General features: G+C 38.6%; 1 protein-coding gene across 2 annotated transcripts in view; it reads right to left on the bottom strand.

Moving 5' to 3' along the window:
* The window catches only part of LOC104589001 (fumarate hydratase 1, mitochondrial-like), a 36211-nt gene extending 19858 nt beyond the window's left edge, over positions 1-16353 (bottom strand). For both annotated transcript variants that reach the window (XM_010247161.3, XM_088902412.1), the window contains exons 1-4: positions 16201-16353; positions 15936-16102; positions 15664-15781; positions 13918-14067 (exon numbers count right to left, since the gene is read on the bottom strand). In XM_010247161.3, the coding sequence (XP_010245463.2) occupies positions 13918-14067; positions 15664-15781; positions 15936-16087 (420 nt within the window). In that variant the 5' untranslated portion in view covers positions 16088-16102; positions 16201-16353. The remainder of the gene's footprint in view (positions 1-13917; positions 14068-15663; positions 15782-15935; positions 16103-16200) is intronic.
* Between the last annotated feature and the right edge of the window lie 325 nt (positions 16354-16678).

The raw sequence follows: 16678 nt of genomic DNA, 5'->3' as shown, positions 1-16678 counted from the left end.
TGGCTCATACTTCCTCTTATTACTAACATAATACAAATGGAATACTCATAGGATACATTTGAATTGTGGGAGCTGAATTGGATTTGAATTCTATTTACAATTCTGTTCCACAGAAATGAAGTAACAACTCTCTCATAATATTCCAGATTCCATTAAAACATGAAATTCAAATGCCAAAAATCCTTCTTTTTCTAATTATCAAAAAAAAAGATATGTTCTTTTTCTCAATGGTGTTCCTTCAAGGTGGAAAGTGGGGAGAATAACAGGATTTGTAAGGGTTTCTGGTGTGGCTAGTTGTCAAGGTGACACCTAGGCGGGTGCCTAGGCGACAAGGCGCCCTTGGAGGCTCGCCTTGCCCAGTCGCCAAGCACTTTTGTGCACTAGGTTATAAAATACTTTTATATTTTTAACTTTTTGACATTATAATTATAAAATAGACATTATTAAACTAGAATATTCATTTTATGTGTTTATATACTAATTTCCCTTTATTATTTTCTTATTTTGTTAGGTTTTAATCAACGCAAACATTGCCAACTGCTGATTCGAACCCATGGTTCAAAGTATCGATACACCTCTGTGTATTAGCAGAGGTGTATCGGTACTTACAACGATACTCCCCCTTTTTTTAATTTCTTTGGTTTTCAATTTCATTTTTAAACATATATATATATATTATTTAAAAAAATGGGTCCCCGGAAACACCTGTAAACAGGTATCGGTACCCCAAAGATACAATACAATACACCCGATACGGGGAGTATCGTATCAAAAATTTGATCCTTGATTGAACCCTCAAAATTTTCAAAACCTGAACCAATAAGCAAGGGAAGAACTTAAAATTTTGCCTAATCAACACATTTTCTTCTTCCACATCTTCTTCTTCTTCTTCCACCTTTTCCTTTCTTCTTTACTATAACAAAAGTAGGGGTTCAGCCCCTATATTTTTTGAATTTTCTTTCCTTTGTTCTTTTTCTTCTCATAAAATGTTGATTTTCTAGACTTAAACATGAAATTTATACTTCTCTTATGAAAATTATGAATAATTAATAAGGAAAGATGGTTATGGAACCTAGGGAACTACCCTAGGATATATGGTTTTACTTAAAAAATATCCATCGCCTAGGCAGGCGCCTAGACGACTAGGCGACAAGGCGCCCCACTATTGCCTAGACTTGCCTTGGCGCCTTGAAAGCTATGCTCTTCACCATTGGCAGTTTGTTTATCCTCAGCCATCTCAACTCAACTGGAACTTGAAGCATGAAGACCGCTAAGGGATGTAGAAATCAGTGAAGTTGCTAACTTCTTTCACACCCTTAAGGAGGTCTATCTCTCCCCTTGTGCATCTAACCTCCGTCTTTGAACCCTTCACCCAGCAAGCAAGTTCTCAACCAAGTCCTGTTTCAAGGATTTGATTGCAAAAAATCAGGCCTCTGTTCAGTTTCCTTCCAAGAGGATGTGGTGCTCTCATATTTGATCCAGGTTTTGTTTTTTTTTGTGTGGTAAGCCTGCCGGAATAGAATAAACACTTATAATCTTCTCTAGAAAAAGAATCTTGGAAGAACCTGCTTCTCACTGCATGTCTATTGTTTATGTTTAAAAGATGGGGAATCAGATCATCATCTCCTGCTTCATTGTGAGGAAACCAGGAAAATTTGGTACTTCTTTCTTATTACTAGTAATTAAGTACATGCGTTGCACGTGAGAATTTTTTTTCATATTAATTACTTGAATTTTAGATATACCATAGTTAAGATAGAAATTGAAAATTAACAAAAAGTAACAATATGATTAAAAATAAATTTAAATATTTATTGTTCAATTATGACATCATGGGTTTATTTGAAAGCTTGGATCACTGACCCACCATTTAGATAAGAAAATAACTTTTCTTTTGGATTAGTTTTAAATTAGGGAAAATTATAGTCAGAGCCAGTTGTACATTTAAAATTAGGCTACAAGTTGGTCTATAAACCAACAAAACTCTGACAACTGGCTCTACATTTCAAATTATAAAAACCTTGCCATGTCATCGGAGGCTTATGTGGCTATTGCCAACATGAGACACTTAATCCATGTTGGATACAACAAAAAGCTTATACTGAAATTGTCCTTTAATGTTGGGTGATTAGAAAAAAAAAAAAAAAAGGTTTTTAGTTTCTCTCTCTCTCTCTCCCCCTCCGTCACACTCTCTCACTCATAGTCATCTTTATCTGCTCAACAACTATGTGATTTGAAGATAAATAAAAATGGTTTTTGGTTTTTGTATTTACATTCTCTATATCAATTTCTCTTATTCTCTCTCTACCTATCGTTCTCCCTAATCTCTCTCATTCTCTTTCTTGGTCGACCTCTCATTCTCCCTTAATTTCTAGCGTTCTCCCTCAGTTTCTCTCACTCCCTCTCGTTTTTTTTTTATTCTCTTACACACTTATATGGTATTAATCACATTGTATAAAAGAGCATGAGACCAACTTGGTATGGTTCAAAAATTATTACACCAATTTAATAAAAATTCACAAGAAGCTTTTGGCTATGAAATTTACACCAACTGGAGAACGATAGAGATTGAGGGAGAATGAGATATTGACTAAGAGGGAGAGTGAGGGAGAACAATAGAGAGAGAGAGGGGTTTTGATTTGGCTATAGATCGAAGCTGAGAGAGTGGAAAAGACAGAGGGAGCGGGAGATCGAGAGATGACTGTGAGAGTGAGAGAGAAGGGAGGGAGATCGAGAGACTAAGGGAGTGGGAGAGAAACTGAAAACCTATTTTTGGTATAGGTTTTTTACTGTGTCCAACATGGACTAAGAGTCCCAATTCCCATGTTGGCAACATCCACATAAGCCTCCGATGACATGGTGAGGGTTTTTATAATTAGAAATGTAGAGTCAGTTGTCAAAGTTTTGTTGGTTTTTAAATGTACAACTGACTTTGACTATAATTTTCCCTTTAAATTATATATTTCATTTACATTATATAAAATATTTTTTTACTTATCACACTTAATCTTTGTTTGTCTATGGTATCATTTGACTCAAACCACTAACCCACCATCTAAAAATAAAAGTTGTTTGATTTCTAGGTTAACATTAAATTTTGTATTACATTTTCATCATTGATAAAATTATTTCTTATGTATAAAACTTGTTTTTGTTCAATATAATGAATGCACAATATTAGAGATGTACCCAATATTTTAGTTTTTATAAATATATAACATTAGATATGTGCCCAAAATTTTCTCTATCCTTTTTTTTGTGATTCTTTCTATTTTCTATTATTAAGAATTTTATTATTTAACTATGACATCATTTCATTTCTAGGTAAATTTTGAATTTGGCATTGCATTTGCATCATTAATAAAAATACTTCTTACATTTCATAGTTATTTATTTTAATTAATATTATTATTATTTAATTATGGCATTATTTATTAATTCATTTGACCCCAAATGGTCGAATTGCTTACCCACCACCAAGAGGGAAGAAAATGGTTTTGTTTTCAAATTACTTTTCAAAATATTTATTTTTATACTATTAAAATTAATATTGTTGATTTAATTACAAGAATTTAATGATGAGAAAAATATATCTTAAATATAGGATTTAATTAGAGAGAATAGGAAAATATTTTCATTTCCAATTGGTTTTAAATTTTACATTCCATTTCCATCATTAATAAAAACATTTCTTATTTATCATACTTATTATTGTTTAATATGTATGTTAAAAATGTCCCAAGTTTTTTAATTTCTATTTTTTTCATTTTATCTATTTTTTAATTTTATTATTTAATCGTGGCAACATGGATTAACCCATTTGACCCAAAATGATTTAATTTCTTACCACCACCTAGGTGAAAACACTATTTTTGCTAGGTAGATTTTAAAAGTATAAGCTTTTATGTTATTGGAATTATTAATTTATTAAGTATGGATTTAATTAATAGAACTTAATGATGAGAAGAAACAAAAATGACTAAAATATATGATTCAATGAACATGACTGCAAGTTAATAACTTAAATGTTGGATTTAATGAGAGAGAATTGAATGCATTGAATATCTTTAAATTACCTCTCTTCAACTCATTTAATATTAAGAACCGGTTACCCTATTTGCTCTCATTTTTTATCAATAAATTTAAATATAGAGGGGTAAATTTTGTCCTTAGAAAATTCCAGAAATATTCTTGAAACCATTCGTGCTTTTTAAAGTAGTATAGATGTTTGATCATAGCTGGGTTTTTTCAGAACATGTTGTGGATTTCTTAAGACAGTGGATAGGAAGAGGCTTTAGCAAAAGAGGAAACATTTTGTGGCAATCTATTGCTCATGCTGTTTTATGGAATGTCTGGGAAGAGAGAAACAACCATGTGTTTAATAACAAGACTAGAAACCAGGAGGAGCTCATTTCCATTATCTCCCACAGGTGCTTCCTTTGAGCCATCAGTTCTGAGTATTTTAAAGCAATCTCTATTTATGATTTTCACAGGAATGCGGTAAATTTTTTTATTTTCCCATCATACCTCCTACCCTGCTCCTCTTAGTTTGAAACTCAATTAGGATGAGGAGATAACTCTGAATTTTGATGGAAGTACCTTTGATAATCCAGGTGAAGCAGGTGTTGTATGTGTTTTCAGGAGGGATGGAAACATTAGTTGGGTTTTCAGTGGACCAACTGGGGCTGCAACTTCAACTAAGGCAGAAATTTTGGCTGCTCTCACTGGCATCCGGTTAGCAAGAGATTTGGGTTTCTTGAATTTTTCCATCAAAGGGGATTCCACTAACAACATTAAATGGTTAGATGAACCTGAAACTGAAAATGGTCCCTGGAACTTAGCCCATTACCTGGCTAAAGCTAGAGATATTCTATCTTCTATGATTGTAAACTTGTGCTGGATTCCTAGGGAGCTAAGTACTGTAGCTGATGGCCTAGCTAAGAGCCTAAGGCTAGCATTCACAGGGAGTATTTTTATAGTGACAGTTCAATTCCTGTGTAGTTATTAGAGAGTCCTTTGAGGTTCCATGTCATACATCTTCTCATGTATTTCTTCTCTTTTGAAGGTGGTGGAAAGGTAATGGAAATGGGGTTTTCTCGGTGAAGTTTTTCTCCCTCATAGCACAGAATGTCAATGAAGTTGCTTGGAAGTGGATCTGGCAGTCAGGTGTCCCTTCTAAAGTGATCTTTGTCGTATGGACTCCTATTGGTGGGAATCAGTTAGTCATCTTCTATTGTACTGCTCTTTTTCCTATGCAGTATGGAGTCATCAGTTAGTCATCTTGAATTCTGTTTTTTTCTAAATCAGTCTTGCCCAGATAACAGAGTTTGATCAGAATCCGCCTTAGATTTTTTTTTTTTTTTGAAGAAAAATCCTCCTCAGATTTCTTCTCTTGCTCTTCATTTTTCAATGCTTTACTTCACTCTGAGGAATGGTGCTTGCCTCTTTTCCTACTAAACAAGTGTGTTGTACTCCTGTTCCAAAAAGGTTAGGGCTTTTTCTGAGAAGTGGTTCTCCAAAAGGTCAATACTATGGATGTATTTCAAAGAAAAAGGCCAAATTGGTGACTATCCCCTCATGTCAGTAGCCTTTTCTTGAGGAATGGTGAGACAATGGCTCATCTATTTATCTCCTGTCCTTTTGTTTCTTATATTTGGGATTGGTTCTCCTCTCTCTTTGGTTGCAGGTGCAATCCTCCTTCGTATGCGTGGAACCTTTTTGACTCTAGCTTCTTCAAACAACCAAAGAAGAGGGGTAGGGTGATGTGGAAAACAACAAGAGCATCTGTCATTTGGTTGGTGTGGGAGAAGAGAAATAACAGGTTATTCCAAGCAAGGTTCACAATATCGATACGGCTGATACGCCAATAGGGGCATATAGGCCTTTACCGAAGCTGATTTCTCCTGTTTTTTTAAACCTGGTTCAGAGGGGTCAGTTTAAGGCCTGTCTACCCCCTGAACCGGGTTAAACCCTGTTGACAGGTGTATTATATGTACTGTACACAGGTTTAGTGCCCGTGGGGGTATTTTTGTAATTTCTGTAGACCTCTTGTGTTGTACAGCCAGTATGGTATAAATACAATGCTTCACACGACTGAAGCACTATCTTTTGAGGCCTTAACTCAGTAGCCTCCTCTTCTTCTCTTCTTCTTCTTCCTTCTTTCCTTTCTTCTTCTCCTTCTCCTGCTCAACATGGTATCAGAGCAGGACTGTCCAGGCCTGGAAAACATCCAGCTGTGGTCTCTCTCCATTGCTGCGTAGGAGCTATAGTCCTGATGCTCGAAGAGAAGGAAGAGGAAGCATCCTCTAGTGCTGTGGTTAGTCTCCACTGCCGAGTAGGGTTCTGCTACAAGAAAGCTGGCTGTTCAACTTCCTAGCGCAGAAAAGGGTTCTGCAACAAGTTTTTTGTGCTGGTAACTGGAGTTGCTTGGCTAAGAAGACTGTAGAAAACCATCCCAGATGTACGAAGGAGGGTTCTGACCTGAAGAGAAGTTTGAGTCCATGACTGTACTGCCTATTCACAGTTCGGGTGACCTAGGTACTGAACTGATTTTTTTTTTCTGTTATGGTTCTCTTCTTGCACTTTTTCGATGGACTGTTAATGTCCTAAAATCTGAGTAGGGACTGTCCCCCTTCCTCCGATTGTGTGTTGCTCTATTCAGCTCTCTAAGGGACTGTTGATGAACCCTGAACCCTGAACCCTAAACCCTAAGCGACTGTTCGGCTGCCCTGGAAAGTGGATATCAGCCGATTGGGTGTGGTGAACCACCACTCGTATTGCTGTTCCTACCGAGTTTTTTTTCAGCTGAGAAGCTGCATTAAAGTTGTAAAACTGTAGGTCATTCAGACCTGGTTACACAGTAAGTGCAGTTCGTATATTGTTCTATGGACTCCTACACAGTGTAGGTCATACAACCTAGTACTGCAGCTGCAGTGTTTATGCTTGGTTCTCTGTGAAACCCAAAATCAGCAAGTGCCCAGTTGTGGACTGTAGCAGCTCTGTAAGGCAGTGTGCTTTTTGGTTTTGTGTACTTCTAAACCTAGAATCATGAATAGTGAAGATTCAGCTACATCTGGAATCTCCACAATGCTGAATGGAATGAGTGGGAGCAGTGACCTATCCTTCCCTATGGCTGTTGTTCCTCTTGATGAGTTAAACTACCTAGAGTGGTCAAGGGGGATCAAGCTATACATAACTGCAAGGGGAAAAATAGGCTACATAAATGGAAGAATCAAAGAACCACCTTCTAGAAACGCAGAACATGATAGATGGGATCAGGAGAACAGTATGGTTATGTCATGGCTTTTGATCTCCATGCAACCGCAAATAAGGAAGAACTTCATGTGGGCTGAAACTACAAATGAGATCCGGGAACAGGCAAAATCCACATATTCTGAACTTCGACACTATGCCAAGATTTATCAACTGCAAGCAGCTTCATCTACTTGTAAACAGGGGGAGAGGAGTTTATCAGTTTATTACTCTGACTTGACAACTGTTTGGAAGGAGTTGGACCATTACCAGAATATTGATTGGAAGTGTGATGAAGATGCAAAATTGTATAAGAAACTTGTCTCACAGCAAAGAGTGTTTGCTTTTTTACATGGTCTCAATCCTATCTATGAATCCATCAGAGTACAAATTCTAAGTTCTAAGGATCTTCCTTCAATTCAGGAGGTCTATGCTCTTGTCCAGTCTGAAGAGAACAGAAGAAACTTGATGAACAGCACCGGAGGGGATGCAATTGTGTTGGTGGCAAAGGGGGGTTCCTCTACTAGTGGTGGACCTTCTTCCAAGAGAGGGGATTTCCAGAAGAAAGCAGAAGATAAGGAAAAATTGCGGTGCACTAATTGTCAGAAGCCCCGGCATACCAAAGATACTTGTTGGGATCTCCATGGGAAACCAAAGTGGGCTCAGGATTTACCTAAGAAGCAAGGCTCAGATGTAATTAGAAGACCCGGGCAACAAGGTACCAAGAAACACCACATGGCCAACATGGTTACTCGGGAGAATCAGCCCTCCACTTCTGTTGTGACTCAAACACCACATGGCCAACATAACTACTCTGGATCTGACCCAAGGGTGGATATTGTAAACTCCTTCCGTGACCATTTGGAGCTTTATGGTAGAGCAATTTGCTAGTTGGATGCTCCTCCCACCACCCCTTTTGCATCCACATCAGGTAATCCTACCACAGCTTTCCATGTTGCTTCTCACAACCTTGACTCTCCATGGATCATTGATTCTGGAGAGTCAAAACACATGACTAGTATGTCCTCTTACTTTCAAACTTATCACCCTCTTTCCGGAAGAGATAAAGTGAGACTAGCTGATGGATCATACACTTCCATAGCTGGTCAAGGAACTCTCTTTCTTCCCCTCGGCCTTACTCTTTCTAATGTTCTTCATGTTCCAAAATTCCCTATGAATTTGTTCTCAATCAGTAGTGTTACAAATTCCTTAAACTGTTCTGTGACATTTTTCCCTTCCTATTGTGTGATTCAAGATCTGGCCTCGGGGAGGATGATTGGTAGGGAACGTATGGTTGATGGACTCTATATGCTGGAGAATACGGCTAGCCTTCATGTTACAGAGTCTATGAGTCAATTCAGAAAGAGTAAAATGTATTTGTGGCATTGTCGTCTGGGTCATTTGTCTTTTGAGTCCTTGAAAGTTGTTTTCCTAGAACTATGTAAGTCAGTGATTCTTTCTAATTTTTCTTGTCAGACGTGTCAGTTAAGCAAGCATTGTAGAACTCAATTTCCTCAAAGAAATAGTAAATCCGAGTTTCCTTTTCACATTGTGCATTCTGATGTGTGGGGCCCTGTTACTTTACCTTCTGAGAGTAGCTACAAGTACTTCATTACCTTCATTGACGATTATTCCAGATACACTTGGGTATATCCAATGCGAACCCGTGAGAAAGTACCAAAAATTATCCAAGATTTCCAACGGATGGTCTTCACCCAATTTCAGACCGAAATTCAAATATTTCAATCAGACAATGCAAAAGAATTTTTTCATAGTGACCTCACGGAGTTCTTTGCTTCACATGGCTCACTTCACCGGAGCTCCTGTGCCCGCACGCCACAACAAAATGGTGTGGCTGAACAGAAGAACCGACACCTTCTTGAAGTGGCACGAGGTTTACTACTCCACATGAATGTTCCCAAACGATTTTGGCTTGAGGCCGTCCTTTGTTCTACATACCTCATTAATTGAATGCCCTCTCATTGGTTAGAGTACAAAGCCCCACATCAGCTTCTCTTTCCTAAGACCCCACTTCTTTCTATTCCTCGTGTTTTTGATTGTCAGTGCATTGTCCAAAACCTATCTCCCACCCGGAGGAAATTGGACTCTCGTGCTATCCCGTGCATATTTCTTGGCTACTCATTCTCTCATAAAGGGTATCGTTGCTTTGATCATGTTTCTCGAAAATTCTATGTCTCCATGGATGTTACCTTCTTTGACGATGAGCCCTTCTTTCCTGTTTCTCCTCAAGGGGAGTGTAGGCATGAGGAGAAACTGATTCATCTTCCTCCTCATCTTGAAGCAACGGAGAGAATACTGCGGTATCTTAAGAAGTTCTCGGGTGTTGGCTTATTATTCCAGAAACATGGACATTTGAGAGTTGAAATTTACACAGATGCGGATTGGGCTAGATCTCAAAGTGACAGAAGGTCTACTAGTGGTTACTGCACCTTTGTAGGAGGGAACCTTGTTACTAGGAGGAGTAAGAAGCAAACCGTGGTAGCTAGATCCAATGCTGAAGCTGACTACCGTGCAATGGCACACGGAGTAGCCGAAGGTATGTGGATAAAGAATCTATTGGGGGAGTTGGGTTTTCCAGTAGATAAACCCATGACTCTACTCTATGACAACAAGGCAGCTATAAGTATCGCTGCCAACCCGGTACTACATGATAGAACAAAGCACATTGAAGTTGACAAGCACTTTATCAGAGAGAAAATCATCACAGGCGAAGTATGCACTCCATACATCAGCTCTGAAGACCAACTAGCAAACATCTTTACAAAAGGGCTAAACCATTCCAAACACCAAGGTCTCTGTGACATGTTGGGCATGATTGATATCTATGCCCCAACTTGAGGGGGAGTGTTGACAGGTGTATTATATGTATTGTACACAGGTTTAGTGCCCACAGGGGTAATTTTTGTAGACCTCTTGTGTTGTACGGCCAATATAGTATAAATACAATGCTTCACTCGACTAAAGCACTATCTTTTGAGGCCTTAACTCAGTAGCCTCCTCTTCTTCTTCTTCCTTCTTTCCTTTCTTCTTCTCCTTCTTCTCCTACTCAACAAACCCCAAAACACCCCTTGTAGGGGTGTATCGGGAAGCCCCCAATACAATACGTATCGGTCAATACGTATCAAAATTTCGAACCTTGATTTCAACTTTTCAAGGGAAAGAAAGATCTAATGAAGCACTTGTTGAGGGCATTACCATCATGGTTATTCATTGGCTGAAAGCTTCAGAACTTTTCAAGGACTTCTCTGTTACTGACTTCTTTAGAGGGTGGAGTGCTATAGTTGGTTCCTCATCCTCTTATCCTACAGTTGTGGAAAGTTTGTCCCCACCACCTTGCTTTAGAGTGAAATTGAACTTTGGTGGAAGCTTTCTAGGTAACCAAGGCCCCTCAAGAATTCAGGGTGTTTTCAGAAATGAGGAGGGAAGAGTGCTGGCCCTTTACTCAGACCCAAAAGGGGTGAGAGACTCCTTAAGGGCAGAAGTTTTTGCTTTCTCCAAGGTCTCAGACTGGCAAAGCAATGGGAAATGCATCAGTTAAAAGACGAAGGAGATCCCAAGCTGGAAATAGATTGGATGCAAGCAGGAAGTTTGGGCACGTTGTCCTTCAGACAATAGCTATGAGAAATCTTGAGCCTGGTGTGCAGTTTAGGTGGGCAAGAAGATCAGCAAATGGAAAAGCTGAAGTTCTAGCTAAGAAAGGAGTCAACGGGCAGGAATTGTTTTGCGCTTGTTTGCAAGAATGACTTTGCCTAAGGGTGTTCCATCCAGCCTTTGGATGGTGACAGTTGTAATCTAATTATAATTATCAATAAAAATTACTGTTTCCTAGAAAAAAAGGGGGGCCTTCGACAAAGCTTGGGCTTCCCCTACTGACATTGGCAGCCTTTTCTCTGCATGGCCCTCAGCTGAGTTTAGTAAAAGAGGTAGGTTTCTGTGGCTTACTTCCTCTCTAGTACCTTGTTGGGTTCTATAGTGTGAAGGGAACAATCATATATTCAGGGGTTCTTCTTCTTAGGTAAGGCAGTGATTGTGAAAGCTGAGAGGCTTCTCTTCAAGTGGGCATCTATCAAAACAGAGGTTTGCAGTTTATCCTTTCACCAAGTCTGTGATCAGTGGGGGCATACTCTTGCCTATTAATGGAGAGCTTTATTATGTATATGATGCAAATAACTCATACTATCAGCTCCCTTTCTCTCAAAGGGGGCTTTTTGTGATTATTGGGGTTTTTCCCTTTTATTAATACAAATTATACAATACAATCATCTTACTTACCTTTCAAAAAAAAATCCTTCGTTTTCCAAATTTAGCAATGTTGAAAAATGGACCCAAAAAATGGAACCCAGAAATTTGGAGAATTTATGATTCCAATTTTGCCACCACATCTAAAATGTAATTTCATTAAAATATGATAAACTTCTATCTGCTAAACCCATTCATATGGTAATGTTTGCTAACTGCAGAGAAAGGAGCTGAACATAGAATGCCAAAAAAGATTCCGATGTTAAAATGTACATTTCAACATATGACCAACCTGAGCTGCTCTCCCTTCAACCCCTGAATCTGCTCAAAGAAGACAGTTGGTCCTGGACTTGGAGCACAGATGGTCTCTTCTCAGCCAAGTCATTTGCCACTCGCCTGACGGCAAGTTTTTCAGAAGACATGCCTGCTTCCACAATCTGGAATCCAACCTCTCCCTCAAAAACCAATGCTCTGGTGTGGGCCGCAGCTCTAGACAGGTGCTTAACTAAAGCCCACCTATTTAAGAGAGGGGTCCAGCTTCAGGAACAGAGCTGTGTGTTGTGTGGTCAAGAAGTGGAAGACAACAGTCATCTTTTTCTGCACTGCTCGATCTCTGCTAGAATTTGGAATCATTTTCTCTGTTCGGTGGGTCTTGCTTGGACTATGCCAGCCTCAGCTGTGTGGATGTCCACTCCGGCTGCAGTCATCAGCACCATTTGGGCAGAAAGGAACAAAAGACTATTCCAGAATATCTATAAGGATCTGGAGGACCTGATATCCGTTTCTTTTGGAAAGTTGATTTCTTGGATCTCAGCTTCAAAGGGAATTCAGGCTTCTCAGTTGGGGGCTAGGCTGAATTCTAGGAGCCTATGGCATCTGTAATCTTGTTCTGCTAGGGCTGTTTCCCCTACTAAGGTGTTTTCCTTGGGGGAGGGGGGGGTCCCTTTGTACTAGTATTTTATATCAATAAAATTTACCTTATCTTTTCTCTCTCTAAATATATATATATATGACCAACCTGAGAGCTACTTAATTGCTGAATGATAAAGCACAGGCATAGGGGTAATTATTTTACCCCCTAAATATTTTATTACTCACCAACAATACCATTGGATTTAAGCTCCTTTAAGTTTGGAATCATTCTGGCTTTCTGCTTTCCGCACCTTCAGCAGTATAAAACGGCCTCACTATTTTTTTATCAGCAAGAAATTCAGAATTATATTAAATTATGAAAATGGTTAATACAATGAAAGGGTAAATCCACCCAAATAACAATCAAACCCGACAAAGTTACAAGATTATAATAGTGCCTACAACAGTTGTTGTCTATATACCCCTTGTTTTGCTAAAGTATCTTGCCATCCCACTTGCTGTCCTTTTTTCTCTAATCCACTTGAAAGATATATCCAGCTCCTGTTTAATGTTTTCTATTTCCCTAAACTCATGCTTATAGATCCATGGCACAAGCTGCTTACTCCTGGCCCAAGAAATGATCATCTTTGAATCTCCCTCTACTTCCAAATGCTGAAAATTCGATAGCTTATTAAACGGCCTCACTATTTACCCCATCTTTCATGGCACTGATCCAGTATAAGAATCAAGTGCATTAATTAATCTATTTTTCTTTTTTTTATTGGTTGGATTTGATTGTTCTGTTTCAATGCATTTAAAAAATGATTTTTATTATGAGAGAAAGATTAACTTCCATTGCCTTCTTTCACATGACCAACATAATTAATACATTTCTACCCGCTTAATTCCTGTATCACACTTCACACCTGGCATTTATCTCAATTTAACCAAACATTTGAACATGGGACTTACAACAACTCACCACTACATGAAGCTCATGCCACATTAATCAAAGGAGAAAACCAAATGATCAAATACCTGTTGACTATAATGAGGTATCAGGTACCATAGTCCCCCTATCCCATAGCTCAAATGTTGTATTCACATAATGTATGCATGTGTATGAGTGTGGAAACATATTTACATTATTATGGTACTGCATACTATATAGTTAGTACAAATGGATAGGCAAGCAAGGGTTAGGTTGGAGTTGAACTAAGGTAACCCAAGGTCTCAACCAGACCCAACCTAGCACTAGGGTTAAACATTTCAGGTCCACACCCATCCCAAAACCCAAAAAATTCAAGTATAGTCCATGCAAAAGTTCAGGTTGGACCCACCCTTAGAGATAAACATAACTAATACATGTTACAGTTCTTTATCTCACATATGTCTCTGCTCTCAACTTTAATCTAACTATAGAACATGATAAATCACCAAAACCCAAACATCATACATTGTTATTAGCAGCCTGATAAAGTATTCATATTGTACTAAAGATTATAGAAAAATCTAGCAGAACTCCAAGCAATGAGGATAAAAATGAATATTAACCTCATTAGCATTCATGTTGCTTTGAGTGCCACTTCCTGTCTGCCATATCACAAGTGGGAAATGATCATTGAGTTTTCCTTCAGAAACTTCTTGAGCAGCCTGCATTATTGCCTTCCCAATTGATGGATCAAGGCCATATTCCATGTTCACCTGCATGAGAAAGTACTTGCTTATATCATCCACAAAAAGGATGGCATCAGTAAAACAACACTTTTCTATGATCAGAAGATCAGTAAAATAATATCATGACTGTGACAATAATAACTGAAACAGGTTTAACACACAAACAAGACCAGAGTTGTAGTATAAAAGGCCAATCAACTAATCCAATAACACGAAGATTGTGAGAGAAGTGAAACCATAATCTTTGACAATAGACCTCAACACCCAACTTTACATGACAGCCTTCTACTTTTGAAGCTTCATGTGCTTCAGTGCAAAAAGAATTATAGGTAGTGCTGTCGGTGGGTTGGGTCTGGTCTCAATCAGGGTAGACCCGGTCCCAAAATGTGCAAAACCAGTTCCAAAGAAGACCCTATAGGGTCTGTAATCAGGACTATTGGGTCTGACTGACAAGACCCTATTTTAATTGACAACTGCACTTTTAATCTATATTTTGACCAAAAAACCCTGCTTATTTGTTAAATGATTAAATCAACACATTTGAACATCATAATTGGGAGGTTCGAGTCCATCTGGTCTGACCAAGCCATTGACAACCCTAATTCTAGGGGTCCAAATTTTGTGCTATAGCATCCTCCCCTCTCTCTCTCGTTCAATTATACCTCTACCCTAATTCAGATAAAGACTAAGTTTTATAAAACCTTTTACTACACACCATTTGCTAAAACTTGGGTGCTTTAGACATCATGTGTGTCCTACATGTCAGAAACATGCTGACACTTATATTCGGATTTAGGGAGTGTTCAACATCATGGTTGATTTTGTTTTTGAAAACAAAAAAGCTGCCACATCATCAAAATTATATTGATTTTACTGATGTGGCAGCTGTTATTTATTATCAAAGGCAAAACCAACCATGTTCTCGAACATCCCCTTAGTGAGATACCTTGTATCCATATCCAACACTAAAGAACACCATTATTTAAGTTACATATAACACAAGGAAAGAATTAATATGACCAGCTCTAGTTTATAAATATCAACTCAAAATACTTAATTATTCAATTTTACATATATTATACAGAATACAACCCAATTATCCATGCATATAAAAAAATTTGGATGTGGCAAGAAAGTAAAAGCAATGTAGATCGTTATTTTACATGCATCTATGAATGAACATACTGAATCATCATTTCCTATGTAGACTATGTGGTCATATAACTCCAGGCGAAACTATTGATCCGTTGAAAGATTAGTTTCAGAATGCACTGAAACAATGAAGTGTACATTATCAGTAAAATACATCAGCAGCTGGCTTCCACCTAGGAAAACCAGAGGCTCGGTAATGCTGCCTTAAGAAAATTAAAAGTTACAATCTATGCATTGAAACTAGGTAAAAAATAACGGAAACTCAATGGCATGAAACAATCAAAAATTACACGTAGTAACAACTCCAAGTGAAAACAGCGAAAAATCGTGAATGAAAACCACTAGAACACCATTTCATATTATTCCACATCTAACTCATAATGGACTCAAAAAATAAAATGCAAAAGTTCATACCAAACCATCAATCTGCAAGTCCAAAAGAAATGGAGAATGGATAAGATTAGAACAAACCTTGGCTGCACATTTCTTAAGAATGCCAAAGGCACGAATGATTGGTTCCGGCATTTGTTCACGGTCGCCACCGATATCAAAGTTCTGCAGCGACCTCTGAGTCTGAGCCCCCCACAACCTAGATGTAGAGTAGAGAATTGCAAAATCGACTGGAGTCAAGGAAAGCATACAAGACCAATACAAGTTGATGCCGTTGGAAATGTGATTGTTTTGTTTTTGTACAACAACCAAGAATCAGAAAAAACAGAAACAGACGAATACTGAATACGAACTTGTCAGAGGGAACAAGGATCGGTCCAAAAGTATCTCTCTCCTCCCTGAATGATGTTGAGATGGACCTCAGGCAAGCGGCACGCAAAGCCCACACTGATCGCAACGTCGTCGATGCACATGGGAGTCGACGCGAGACGGTAAACATGGCCATTTCTAGTCCTACAAACTGAAATCAAAGGTGTGTTAAGCTGAAGCTGAAGACGAGCCGATCGTCTAGACCGATTCCAAACGTCAATGAAATCAGTAAAGAACACGGAGCACCACCTCTGAATTTCTGTAAGACCTGCAAGAATCTGGAATGGCTTGTTCCGCCAACAGTGAGTAACGACGGAGCAGAGGAGAAACTGATGGGAAAAAAGAAAGAGCGAGTTTAGGCAGACCGGAAGTTGTACGCACTATAAAAGCGTCTCCTCTGTCGTTCATCCTTCATGGCCAGATGTTCCCGATGTACGTCTGTGATGATTTTTGGGAACGCGTATTGGACCAGATACGACTTCTCCTCAGCTGGATTCGAGCCCGGATTAACTGCACGTGATGCCTTGATCGCCAAAACTTTGGCTGTTGGGGCCAAATAGAGAATGTTCTTGGAATAACACGTTAACCGCTTCAATTTCGTAAGGTTGTGTTTGGCAAGAGAAATACTTTTCCTATCTTTTCCTTTAAACCAAACACAACCTAATTGTCATTTTTAAAATAACAGACAAATTAAAGAGAAGCAAGAAACTGGTGGTTGAGGGTAACA

This window comes from Nelumbo nucifera, chromosome 4, assembly GCF_055504915.1.
Source record: "Nelumbo nucifera cultivar China Antique chromosome 4, China Antique-T2T, whole genome shotgun sequence".
Taxonomy (NCBI): Eukaryota; Viridiplantae; Streptophyta; class Magnoliopsida; order Proteales; family Nelumbonaceae; genus Nelumbo; species Nelumbo nucifera.
This window is presented reverse-complemented; position numbering and strand designations above follow the sequence as displayed.